This window comes from Plectrocnemia conspersa, unplaced genomic scaffold (genome assembly GCF_051122295.1).
Source record: "Plectrocnemia conspersa isolate PC_06_02 unplaced genomic scaffold, ASM5112229v1 ptg000012l, whole genome shotgun sequence".
NCBI classification, from domain to species: domain Eukaryota; kingdom Metazoa; phylum Arthropoda; class Insecta; order Trichoptera; family Polycentropodidae; genus Plectrocnemia; species Plectrocnemia conspersa.
Window position 1 is genome coordinate 19,005,926 of NW_028277176.1, and position 14,854 is coordinate 19,020,779.

At 30.9% G+C, this 14,854-nt stretch overlaps 1 protein-coding gene across 6 annotated transcripts in view; it reads right to left on the minus strand.

Moving 5' to 3' along the window:
* LOC148228496 (uncharacterized) overlaps positions 1–14,854 on the minus strand; it is a 215,339-nt gene that overhangs the window by 48,213 nt on the left and 152,272 nt on the right. For 4 of the 6 annotated variants that reach the window (XM_088199032.1, XM_088199033.1, XM_088199034.1 and 1 more), the window contains one exon: positions 11,859–11,924. In XM_088199032.1, coding sequence (XP_088055158.1) covers positions 11,859–11,924 — 66 coding nt within the window. The remainder of the gene's footprint in view (positions 1–11,858; positions 11,925–14,854) is intronic. The other 2 variants (XM_088199036.1, XM_088199037.1) reach the window with 1 other exon arrangement.

The window sequence follows — 14,854 nt, forward strand, 5'->3', positions numbered from 1 at the left end:
GTGTGCGCCCGGGGCCAATCAGGCCCTGGGCGAAGGTTCGAATTAAGTTACGGCCGGAACGGGGGAAAAGCAGCTTGTTCGTTTATCGACAGCAGGAAAGACGTCAGGGCCGAATCGGGTGATTTTACGCAAACTTTCTCCGGAGGGACGTGACGTCGTCTCTTCTCCGGGGGCGTGTTTGCACAATCGCGAGAAAATTTGATTTCTGTTTATTTTAATAAAATTTATTCGGCACGAATCGGATTACGGCGATTAACGACGCCTAATATGGAAATTAGACCCTAGAAGACGACTGCAACGCTATTATTATTATTATAAGAGGCTTTTGTGAATTTAGCTCGTCTCAAGGACGACCCTCGGCGGTTTAGAATGTGTGGATGGATATTTCCATATCATGTGATTGGAAAGTTTGTGGACTAACTTTACTTACGCATGCTAATTTAGGATTCAATTTGTTAGGATTAAAACACATGAGTGCACACATTGAATTGTGAACATCAGTTTAACTGGATACATATCTTGTTTATCTAGTAATAAATTTAATAGTTTTTTTAAATCAATATCATTTACAATATAAAAGGATAATTTAAGGTGGTTCAATTAATCATAGTCAATTTATAGCTAATTTATTAACATAATATACGTCCTAAGTAAAGATTTAATATATTTTCTATTGGGTAAAAATATTCACTAATTAATGCCACTATGGAGGTTTCAACCACCTGTACAATTTATAATAATTTAGAGGTACAACAATAAAAACAAGGTTTATTAGGCTGCAAAATCACACCCCTTCGGCCTCAAAATCTGAAACCACTTTACTTCTATTATCTTTTTGATACATATGAAAATTGACAAGTAAAAAACCTTACTTTAAAATTTATTGTAATTTTGCTACAAGTGCACTAAAGACTTAACAATATCAAAAATAACATTTTGTTCGCAGATCTATCATAAAAATAATTGTACATGAATAAATTGGTAAATATTTTGCACGTAAAAAAATATAAAAAAATAAATTATATATGTACACATGTACGTCTACAAAATCGTATTATTTCTATAATTTATTGAATTTAAGTTTACAGATTTTTTTCTATTCTGTAAATTTAACAATTATAAATGTAGGAAATTTATACTTAAAGCCATTTAAATTCCATAAAAGTCCAATATCTTATCTAAAAAAGGAATAAAATAGAATAAATAATAAATTTGTGTTTTAAATGTGAAGATGCAGTATTCAAAGATAGCACAAGCTATTTTTGTGTATTATGACAAAATTGATACTTTTCTATTTAATATATTTTTTAAATCAAATTGTCAAAAAATCATCATAGGATTTTTATTATTTTATATCCATTACTTAAGTTAAAAGCAACATTAATCTACTTCACAGTAATTCATCAGTACGCTTACTGTTTTACCAGTGTTATTTTAAATATCAAATAATTTAGAAAATTTGAAGGTATATATTTTTAAATGTAAGTATAAAATTTTTTTAGAAAACAACATTACGTAAAATACGTTTTTTTTGGTATTTGGTAACATTATGGAGTATTTATTGTTTTTTAAATCCGAAATATTGAGGAAAAATCTATCAAAAACACAATTTTTTGAGAAAGCATTGACACAAAAAAATCAATTAAAATAATAGTGATTTTTAAAAATATATTTTAAAGTATTATTGAAAAAATGTAATATTAAATTGTTTTTTGTTAAATAAAATTCTTTATCGTTAAAGTAATCAGTTAAATTAAAAATTCTGCACAAACATTGCAAATAACAAATCGGTAAATTCAATTTATTTATTTTCCACCATAAAAGAAAATTAAGCGTAAAAAGCGTAATCCGAAGCTAGTTGCGTTTTTGTTTGCAACAAAATTGCACCGTCCATTTTGGTTCGGGAATTTGCATATGTTTTTTATTTGTTTGCTCTGTATTATTCAGCGAACCCAAATATTTCAAAGGGACATTTCGGAGTTCGGGTCTCACGCACGGTGCGGTTTTTAACAACCGGTTCTCCCGCACGGGTCATAAACTTAAGGGTCGTATAAACCCCGCCAGAAATTCGGGTTATCTGACCAATAAAACTGAGAAAAAACATCTGAAAAGTGTCGTACGACAATTCTGAATTCTGCGGAAAATGAAAAAATAACAAAAAAGTGGAGTAATGATTCGAATATCAAGCAAGAATCGTAAAGTCTTTGCGGATATTGAAATTGAAGGCATCAAACGTGATGCGACTCGGGGAAGGGGCGGAAAGCTCCACTTTGACGTTTTTATTATTTATTATTTCCAATATCACATATTTATAATGTAAGGGGTAACGATTAAGCACACTTTACCATCAAACGTTTTTAGTGAATAAAGAAACCCAAATGTTTTAGGTAAATAACGAAAAACATAATACAAATACTAATAATTCCGAAACGTACTTTATGAAGATTTAAAGAAAATATTATTTTAAATGAGATAATGGGATTTTTTAAATCAAAGAAACTAATAATATTTGTATATTATTATTTAACATTTAAATACATTAGGTTTTTGAGTTGTATCTATGCGTAATAATAAGTATAAAAAACTTTCTTGGAAAAAATTAAAGAAACGTTAAAAGGTACACGTAAATATTATTCGATCGTTTTATTACAAATTTTGTAATAAAACGTATGTTAAGGAATAAGTGTAATTTATCAATATAAACAATATATGTAGTGAAAGCATATATGTATAAATTTACATTTTTATAGATATCAATTTACTTTAATAAGATAATTTAAATTAGTTTTATTTTATACAAAAGATTAATACTTTCAATAAAATAGTAGCAAAGTATATCATATAATATTTCAATTACATATATTATACATGTAAAAATCAGTAAAAAGTAAGGGTTACGAAAAACAGGATAATGCTGATTATTATAATAAATAACATATAAAATATATTATTCATCATTTGATATAACCCAAGTTCTTCGCTTGTCCTCCATTATTTATGGTTCATATTTATTTATATTTCAGTTTTACGAACGCAATGTTATCTGATGGGTTAACGTGGGAATGGTAGCCCATTTTAAAAAAATATAACCTGTATAATTTGTATATAGAATGTGCGCGCTCGTATCAATTATCTCTGCCAATTCGACATTCGTCATGCAAAATCGATAAAAAAATCGCTTTATCTAGATGGTTGGTTTAAGCGTCGGTCGTTTGTTTCGATTTAACCATTTCCGAATGGAGAAATAAATCGAAATTCATTACGAGCTTTGTCTACTTTGGATAATAAAAAAAGCGCACACCCTACATCCTGAATGGATCTTTATTAAACGCTTTTTTATGAGCGGTAATTTATTAGGAGTTTGCATAAGCAAAAAGTAAATTTAATTAGTATTTTTTCATCGTTTATATTACTAGTATCATACAATACTATATATACAATGTAAATAAACTAACAGTTTAATTTAATTGAATGTAATTCCACACCTCAACAAAAAGCCATGACATGAATTATTTTGCCCTAAATAGTTTAACATACACTGCGAATCCGATCTGTGATATTATTTAATTTATAGTGGTTGTCAATAAATTGCTTTTAGATTTATTTATTTTGTTTTAAAAACAAAATATGTATCAACTCAAATTAAAAACACAACGCCGTTTAATACGTAATGCGCGTCATAATCTCTATTTAACAAGAGTTAACCAGGGATGGGCGCGAAAGGGTAGTTAAATATTTTAATTCCGAGTTACACGTAAGATAATGGCACCCTTCGTCGCAGAGCAATTGGGTCACTATTACTATTTATATGTAAATTTCTAACGCCGTTTCAATGAGGCATTATTTGCGCAGGGGCACATAAAGGGAATACATTATTTCGCATAAAGACCACAATGATATTGCGGATCAAAGGGGAGTTTTAAAGGTGAGGTTACGACCTGAGAGATCGATACAAAAGTTCGGCTCGGACAATGGTTAGAACAAAAATCATTTTGGGGCACTTGGAGTACCCAAGAGTGAACCATATCGACCCGCTCCACGAAAGTGAAACGCATCCACTCCTCGGGGTAAAAGTCCTATTATTACGCGAGAACGGGCAAAGTCGCGGGTAGTTTTGGGAGATTACATCCAACATGGCGTTCCTACCCTTAAATAATAATGCAGGATTTCGCTCCCCCAACTATACGGGGATTATTGTTGCTCATCAAGCCACGTGGCTAATTCGATATAGGCTCCACGCCCGATATCAGCGAAATACACATGCCGACGCGTGTTGGCGAAAAATATATACAAAATCATCGTATGTATCATATGTGACGATAACTAGGGTGGATATAAAAGTATGTATTGGCAACTCAAATGGAGTTATTCGACCGAATCGGTGACTATTATAAGAGATGACTTTAGTCGTCTATTCTAGTCACACTAGTCAATTTTTCTGTATGATTAATTTAATATACACCATAGGGTGGGCCATGTGCGAGATAAGAATTCGCTACATATTTTATTTGCATAGATTAATGGTTTTTACGTCGGCAGATTCGAAAGCTGCGCTCGAAAGAAGCGTTCTAAATTTATGATGTATACGCAATGTAAATATTAAGCTCCGAACCGAAAATCAAGCAACATATTTCAAACGTACACAAATAGGCAGATTGATTCAAAGCGGATTTCCGGCTTTCCTTTTTCGGCATTTGGATATATGCACCGATGTAAGGAATGTTGATTTTCCTCTATTGTTGATAAGAAATATACTACAAGCAAAGTTTGGCTTTGAATTTGTGAATAAAAAACTATGACATTTTTTTTTAATTTGTAAGAAAATGCCTTTTTCACTTAAAATACTATAATATATGTAGATATTTGGATAATTATTTAACATTTTTTTGACAAACATTAGTGTAAATTGGCTTAAAAAACTTTTGAGCAAAAATTACTATTATTGCCATTAGTATTTTTAGAATTTTCATATTTTTACAGATATATTTTTTTTATTGTTTACAATTCAATATTCGAATAGTTATTATCGAGATCAAGCCCAATGGCGTCATAGAAATACACTATAATCTGATTGCTATAATTTATGTTTGTATAAATTTTTTTAGTCAATTGAATCTTTAAAATACTAGATAGTTATATACGCGCTGCTTTATAGTATAAATTTTAAGACAATAAAAAATGTCTAATATTTATTACAGACGTCACGTTTAATAATAAGTTATGTTCGTTTGACGTCTAGTGGTTTATTACGTACGCAAATATTTTTTAAGGATTAATGAACGTCTATATTTTATATGCGAATTTTAAAATCGTTTCGTTATTTATGAAAGCTCTCTCGATGGAAGGGTTGTAAATAAATCGCGCTCGCGTGTCACGGTGTATCAAACGTCAAATGCGGATGCACAAAAAGGGCTCTGAATCCAATCGGCGAATCGTGATAAAAATTCAATTAATCCAAATGGCGAGTCAGCGACGTGCGCGTGATTGATGGCGACCGAAATAAAAAATATATATAAATGTAACGGCGTGCATTTAACCTTTTATCTGGGCGCATATTGCAACTGCGTCTATTAATAACGGCGCCGTTATACGGCGTCGTTCTTTCGTCATGGGGCGTCGCCTGTCACATTTGGCGACGCAACGATGATCGATGTCGGAGGATTGCATTTAAGGCGGTTATTATACACAATGTGATCGGGGGTGAGAGAGAGACTTGATGAAATGCCAAATCCGTCATTGTCAACTTTAACTTTATACTGAATAATAAACTCGAGAAAATATCAGTACATGGTAGATGTAAATAGAATATATTAAAAATCTTTATGTATTGTATATATTTAAAAAAATAACAATTCTCGTTATTATTTCTTTTCATTGGGGCAAAACTTATCGTCACAGATGGTTCTAGGAAGGTTTTAAGAGAATTAAATAAGCTAAAAAACAGATATATAAACATAATACGAGGGATATCAGGATTGTAAAAATGAAAATGGGTTTACTAGGCCTCAATCAAGCAACTACGAAGTTCGCTCTGAAATTTGTTTTTTTTGTATAAAAGAAAGAATTGATGCTTAAGTTCATTACTAGAAACAGTGACTTGAAATGAGCTAGATTCAGGAAAATTAAATATCAAGTTTGTCTGTAGTGATTATGTTGTAAAATATTGTATAGATTTTGAATATCACTAGTAGATGTTGTTCATTATCAAGATACTCTTTCTTATCTTAAGACTACTCAAACATTTTCGCCATAGATGGTAGCAGCACTCCCTAGGTTTCATTATACTCTCTCGTCCCAGCGGATCGTTTGATAATTTAACAAGCACGCGCCGTCAGGTCACCATCTGTCAAATGGGGCATCGCGCGGTCCCTCGGGGCTAATGAAGTACATAATACTGAAATAACGCTCCCCGTACGCACAATATGCGCTCATAGTTCTCATAGAGTGTATTAGATATTTTTTCCACGTTTTACCCCCCAAAGTGGCTCACGAGCGAAACGAACGAGCTCATCTGTCCCATTAGGGTGGCCGAAACTCTCCGGTCGATAATTTGATGGCATCCGCGGCGTTGTGTCACATCCTAAGTAATACGGGTTCGATTACTTTCGCTAACCCTTTATCCATACATTTTTTTTTTTGGGATATCTGCTCAATCAACTCGATTGCCAATGCTGAGCGCATACGGTCGCATATGTACGAAACACTCTGGGACGTGACTGGTTTGTTTTTTGCACACATCTGAATCGCTAATGTGTTTTTGTGCAATCGAGAATGCCTCAGCTTCTATTTTGATTTACTCGCTTACCTATGTAATATATTATACACACTCTTGTGTCACTCCTACGGAGAGTGACTCAGCAGCCGAAAAAGAACACGCGTTTCCTATTCCGACATAATCCAGATGTCGTGTAAATATATGTGTAGCTGCCACTGCAGTATTTTTTCTCAGAAGCACTAGACGTAATGTCGGACATTTGCCATTACGCTGCAAGGGTGAATCGACAAATAATGGCGTGTCAGTTGTAAATAGCGTATTTTTTCACCACGCCACGCACAATTACGTGTGTATTTCAAAAAAGTAGCTCAAGACTCATAAATAATGTAGGCTTGTACTTAGTCTAAAACAATATTATAAAACATTTTTATTATACTGAATTATATATACTACAGTAAATTTTATATACTGAACAATTTCGTTAGATATTTCTTTTAAATGTACAAAAATATAATTTAAAAAAATATATTTAATGTTACTTTCATTGTGCCACATTGAGATAAACTTTAAGGTCATAAAGATTGTATTTTACTATTGGATAGCGACCAAAATGCTTTAGAATTAATTTAAAACAAATTAAGGTCTCCTTAAGTGACATAATGTTATAAATAGAGAAGAATTATTTATTTCAAAATCAAATTTTGTACCAAAAGGTCAGTCAACATTCTAATAATATCGATTTTCCTCCGATTGCAGCTAGCTCGTAAAGAAAATAAATTATTTTATGGTGTAAAATCAATAAAACTGTAAGGAGAAGTTATTCAGTTTTATTAAAACGCATCAAACCCTCCTCTATAAATATAAATCAGGATTAATTAAATCCATACTTTAAACCTGGAAGCTAAGAAGAGTTACCAAGTTTCATCGAATACTACAGACCCTCCACAATGCCTTCCCAGTCACAAGAATTATAAACGGCACAAAAAATAACATTTAAAACAATAGTTCAAGATATTTTTTTAGGATTTCTTTACCGATCATTGAATGGTAGTTTATAATTAATTACAGTTTATAGTCAAAAATCATAATTTTCCACTATAAAACAGTTATTTTTGCCTTGGGATTTTCATTTATAATCATATAAATCAAAAATATAATAAAATATTACATTTAAAAGTTACAAAATATGAAGTTGAAAAGTGCCAAGATTATTATTTTAGTGTGATTCTATGAATTTCAAAAAACTTCATTTCCACTATAAAGCAGTTGGATCAATCATTTTTGCCTTGGGATTTTCATTTATAAGCAAATAAATCAACAATAAAAGCCTCTTGCTAGTATTTTTTATAATAATACATTGATTCTATGAATTTTAAAGAATATTATAGTTTTCAATCTATGTATATATAATGCGAAGCTAAATAAGCTATCTATACTCTATTTGCGTTAAAACAGTCAGTTCGATAGCTGTCCATTTAATCATTATTTAAAATTGAAAAAGAGATGCCAAGTCTGGGTTTACTCCCTAAAGCACACGATTGATTGATAAATATAAAAAAATATAGTAATGATTTAAATATTGGTAACATTAGTTTTAAAGCATACGAATATACGTTCGATATACTTATCATTACTCCTGTTTATATTTTTAACAAATTTATAGAAATTAAAATCATTACTATATATTTTTTTATATTTATCAATCAATCGTGTGCTTTAGAGCTTGCAATCTTTCTCAATTATGAATAATGATGAAATGGATAGCTCTCGAACTGACTGTGTTAAAGCAAATAAATGTTTTTTTTATTATATATAACACAAAGTTATAGCATATATAGCACAAAGTTTGACGAGCATTGGGGAATGCGGTTGGGATTACACCATAGTAAAACATATTGTTAATAAATGTACGCTGTTTTAAAAAATGTAATAAACGGTTTTTAAGTAATTTCAGGTTTTTCTGATGTAACAATTTTTGATGTAAAAATTTTTATTCTTAAACTAGGAAATTGTATATTTTATTCAAGTTTTAATTTACTTGAACAATTTTGTTGAATTAAAATGGAAAATATTTTCATTAATAATAAACAATGTTACAATTTTCGTTTCTATTTTTAAGTAGAGCTGTTTAAAAATGTATATTTTATATCTGTGTTTTATATAGTAAATGTATAATACATATAATACATATAATTAAATTATCTACGAGTCGCTTGACCTCAAATCTGTTAGATTTACGAAAAAGGAATAACTAATATTGGCTTCTCACTTTCATTATCAGCTATTGGCAAGCAAACGACGACTTTGACGAAGGTCGATATCTGATTGTAGAGGCTGCGGGTAAGTATCATTAGAAACTGTACCGATCGAGAATGACAGACGAGCACTTTGACGAGGGACGCGCAAGTCGAAAGCTTTAACACGCCGATTAAATCTAGAGAATCTAATAAGAATAATATTAATTTAATTCGCTGTAGATATTGTAGGTAAATTGACGTTGGCGCTTTGTGGCATAAGTGGCCATTTGTGGCACTCGAGGAGAAAGCAAATCTGGTAGAGAGCAGACAATGTCCTCTTCTCGGGACTCGCACTCGAGGTCGGACCCGCACAATGTACATTACGACAGAAAATAAGTTTTTGATTACATTAACATTTGAAAGGGCACCTTCCGAAATGCGAAAATTCAGGGCGGCAAATTGGATTAGGGCGCGAAAAAGGGCGGACGTTATTTCAAGAATTTCCAATGACTCGAAAATTAGATCAAGCCGGTCGTTTTTATATTATTAATTATTAAAATTATAATGGAAAAGTATATAGAATGATCATATATGAGATATCGCATCTTTATCCTCCATCGGCTTAATTATATTTATGGTAACATTGAACGGTACATACATCTGTACATGAAAGTGCTGGAAACATAAACACAGAGACGTCTAGATAATACGGGCGTTAGAATAAAAGCTTCCAGCACTCCGCAGCCGGGAAACTTTATATTCCACTCGATGCACTTTTTGTCCTCTTTTTGTTCCTGTTTTATTCCCTCAGCATTCCCGCCGTGTACCCATGGCGAAAATCGAGCATTTCTTATACATATATATATAATTGAAATATTGCTTTGCCGGTTCAATTTTCGCAGATAAATTTCACGTGAAATATTTATGTTATTTCGGCGCGGCAAAACGAGAATTTAATTGAATATGATTAACGAATCGAAACATACAATATAATCAACATAATATACTATATAAACAAATGTATATAAAAAAATACATTGTGTTTCATCAAGGCTTTGAAGAAACGAGTTTAATTCGGAATGAAAGAAAATCATAACGAAACGGAGCGCAAAGCGAAATTTAAAACAAAGCGAATTTTTATGAAAATATTATTCAGTGCGATGAAGATTTCTTTCTGGTCGTGCGATTTTTTAATATTAATTTCGGTTTTTGTGTACGTGTATATACGAATTTTTAATTTGAGAATTCGGAAAATTCGAACGATAAAATGCAGATGATTTTATAGGTAAAATCGAACAGAATGAATAAACGCCATTGTTTTAAAATAAACATTTTGTTTATCATCGTCAGTGATTTTCATAAAAAAATACACTATGCATTTTAGGTTTATAAAATCAATAGATATCACTGCTCCTTATTTATATAAATATTATAAGAAAGCGTAATATAAGCAATACTCTAGTTCACTTAAATGAAATTGTAAAATATATGCTTAAAACAATAATTATTAAAAAATATAGTTGCTTTAAAGTTCTACATTAAAACTAGATACGTCTTTGTTATTATATTAGGAATACATTTTCATTTAAGTTTATAAAATTCTATGTCATATTTCATTGAAAAATTGAAATAAATTGCAATAACCTAGATTTGACGAAGCTTCCGCTCTCTGTGGACCACCGTCCGAGAACACCCAACGGTTGACCGCTAATTAAGATAAAACCACAATATAAAAGTTGGCTTAGGGTGCGCGCTAGGGTAATTGTAGCTTTCGATTGCGGTTTTGGTGGTGGATGTGGTCATTTTAGAGGGGGACTCGCCGACATACTTTTGCGCAAATGACCGAAGAGTGCATAGCAAATTAACACAGGGGAAGCTAATTGAATATAAATTGAATGCATCGAGTCAAGCTGTAAGTTGAAAGCAACATTCATTTTAATGATTATATCTACATACATAGATACATATGTATGTATATATAACATATTTTTTACTAAAATATTGCGATTTTGCACTATTAAAATTTCATTAAAACAGAATTGCTTTAAATTATTATTGGTCAATGATTATTTTTACAAATAATAACGAGATTGTATATAATTAAAAAAATATTTAATTAATGTAATATTGTATTAGACCAGTAACCTTATTTCCAAACACATAAATATAAGTATGTACCTATAACAAATATAAATTTAGAAATTAAAGACACAGTTATTTTAGTTATTAAAAATATTACTGGGATTGGTAGCTCTATTACTCTGCTATGGAATTTTAATACAGTAAAACTATGCAATTTTTACTTCAAACGGCTTTAATTATTAATTTATCTTGTCTTTACCATTAAAATAAATACATAAGTCAAAAAGTAATGACAGATAAAAATAAATGAGAAACATATTTATTTCTAGAAGGGCATTAAAGCATAACACTAACTGAAATTGTTTGATTTTTAAAATTAAATAATAAAAATTATTAATATTTATTTAGCTTATGGACATACTCGCAGTGCATTAAGTATTCCTTTATAGTATATACACATCTCAACCCCATCGGAATCAATTCATAGTATCATATGTGGCCACTTCCTTTGGTAGGCACACAGCTCGGCTGTTTGCATACTAATGCACCTCTCGGATAATTGCGAATAGATACGAAAGCTCTCCGAAAGAGCTTTCGAGCGGACGATTGACCGTCTGGCGCAGCGGATGGGCAGCTTTTCGAAGCCTTTTTGCCACCGGGTAAAAACAGGCCCAAACTGCAGCCAAAGTGCCTCTCAGTTTGGCGAAAGCTTAAATTATCCATCCCTTTGAACAACTGTTGCCGATGCACCAGACTTTTCGCGGGTGAATAACGCGAGAATGAATGGAGAGAAAATAATATTTAAAATAACAGCATATAATTACCATGTCTGCTGCTGAGGCTGAATTCGCCTGAAAGCTATCCGAGCTGCTTTCATTAGAGTGATGCTTCTGAAATAAATAAAAAAGGCGTTCATTACTTGTGAATGAAAGTATAAAGTTCTATAGATAAAATTATTTATATGATGATTTGTTAAATAAAGTATTGGGTAAACTAAATTCAATAAGCACAGTTATATATAACCAGAGTTAATATTTATTTTATTCATCCATTATTATTATCTTAAAAATATATAAATAATTATAGCGCTAGAAGATATTTATAGGAATGTTGAAAATAGTTTTTATATATTATAATATAAATTTATAAAGTTTAATATTACGTACTTATATAAATTACACATACTTTATTGTTAAATAAATAATAAAACTATAATAGACTATACGTGGAAAGTTTCAGCAAAACTAACGTAAAACGCTTCACGTCCATGGCGAGCTTTCGCGAGCAACTTTCGCAAGTGAACTAATTGACTCAAACTTGTAAAAATCGACGAAAAGTTGTTCGTTACTCCACTCGATCGCCCTTCAACTCAAACAAGAACAAGGATTTGAAAGAATGACAGTGAAAATTCTCCCTAAATATAATAAAATATCTCGCTAATTAATACAAATGTGCAAAAGTTAGCCGAGCTTCTGGGATGGTTTAGCGCGAATAAGTTAAACAAGGCATAATTTCCATGAATATATAATACAATAATATACACGAGGATATAATATAGCATATCATTATTACACATTAATCCGGGACAAGAACAACGCGGAATGAATTGCCAGAGGATCTGGATAAGCACGTTTCCAGCTAGGCCTCCCATGGTTTACTCTCGACAAAACGGAGACTGAAAATCCTGACCCTCATTTTCTGTAAATTCTATATTAAGAGTTCTAACAGGAATGGTTGCGTGAAACAAAGAAGTGTGTCAAAATCTGACAAAGAATAACCATAAACGGCAAACAGGGATTGGCTATGCGGAAGCTTTAAGCTCGAAAAGGGTAAGAATCATAATACAAATACAAAAATTATATATATATATATAGTAACCAAACGCTCTAAAAATAAATGTAATATTATCTAATATAATATTTAAGCGATTCTCTGAATTTAAATTAGGGCTAAAAAAAATTATGCGTATTTAAATATAGCTGCAAATTAATTTTTTGACATTAATTTTATTACACTTTTGACCCTTATTTGTTTGTCAGTTTAAAATCAAATCAAATTAAGTTTTGCAAAATTTCGCCGAAGTTTAAATTAAAGGTTAATAATTTAGAAGCGTTGAGCATCCAAATGAAATCAAAAAGGGTTGTAATGGTAATTTAACATTAAAAAAATTATGACGGCGGAATGTTTTATCTATTTTACACTATATTAATTTAATAAAGATTTAAGAGATTGCATTTTTAAAAAATAGCTTTAAACATTAAAGTAGGTATATTGAAAAATCTGGATAAATAATAGCTCTTTAATATTTTCTTAGAACTGTATCAAATTACTGTTTGATCTGTTGATATTGTCATTTTTACATATATTTTTATTGTATATTAAAGATAACTTTATTATGTTACATTTTTAAATACACAATTTTAAATTTACACAGTTTCCCTTAATATATTACCCATAATATTTAAAGCATTAATGAACTCGAAAGCGTGTCGCAAAAGTAAAAGCTAATACAAAATATTGTGGCACAAGATTTTGTAGAAACTCTTGTTTTAAACACAATAGTGAAATTCTTTTTTTATAACATTTTTTTCGGATTTTAACCACCTGCACAATTGATTTAGAGGTCATTCTAAAGTTTATTTTGAACACATAGAAGAAATAATCAACCTGTTTCGCCAATGAGCCCTAACAAAAAAATATAGATCTCGGTACTAAACAGTAAATATCTCGGATTTTTTTCGATATGATTAATAACGATATCGATTCGATAACTTATTTAAAATTAGTCGTTTTAAAAATTGTAATTCTTCGAAAATAATAAAGAAGTTAAATATCCTTTCATTAACAATAATATATTCAATGTTTACGGCTAGAGCTGGTACGAAATATTTATTATATTATTTTTTATTGCTTTTTGTATTTATGTAAAAATAAATATTAGTATTTTTACGTTTCTGAGATTTTTTTACTGATTTATATGAATTATTCTTAAATAAAAATAATTTAATTTATACAAATATAAGTTAATACAATATAAGAAGCGTCTGGTATCATTCTGAATTTGAACAAGAGTTTTTAAATATGATACATATTTGTGCTAAAATATCCATCCCGTAATATACAAACGTTTTGAAATAAAATGTTTTATATTTACCCTCTCGAGCACGACGTTTCAGCAGAGTCGAGCAGGCAGAACAAATTTCATTAAGTAATTATTTCGAGGATAGACAGACGAGAGTCTGGACGAAATAAAAAAAAACTGACTGAAAATCGCATTCGAATCGAAACGTTGAATATTCCGACCCTCGTGCCGAATGCAAGGGCCGATAGAAATTGCACCACAAGAGTCTCAGGAAACGCAAAATAAACATCGGTCTACCCTTAGAGAGGCACTCGACAAAAGCCATTGTCAAAATAAACACTATCGCTGAACGTGGAGAGCCATCGCCTTTGTCTGTGTCTAAATTAAAATTTTGCACCGGCTCTCCGATACTCTGCATTTTCATGATTTTTTAAATTTAATTTTGATGAGGCGTAAAAACGAAGCAGACCATATTAAAAAAAAACAAAATTAAATCAGCACGCTCTTTTATGTCAACTTTTTATATCAGTATATATTAAATAAATTCACTAGATTACACATAACCATTACATTAAGTGAACTTAGGCGCTTTTACGTGATTTTTAAAAGAAAATTGTAGGCCATTGTAATCCGTTGTCAATGGGTCGATCATAAAGTGGCACGATTCGCCCTCCCGGCGCCCTCATCCCTTATTTATGTTTGCCACACAAAAAGTCTAATAAAAAGTTGAGTGCTGAC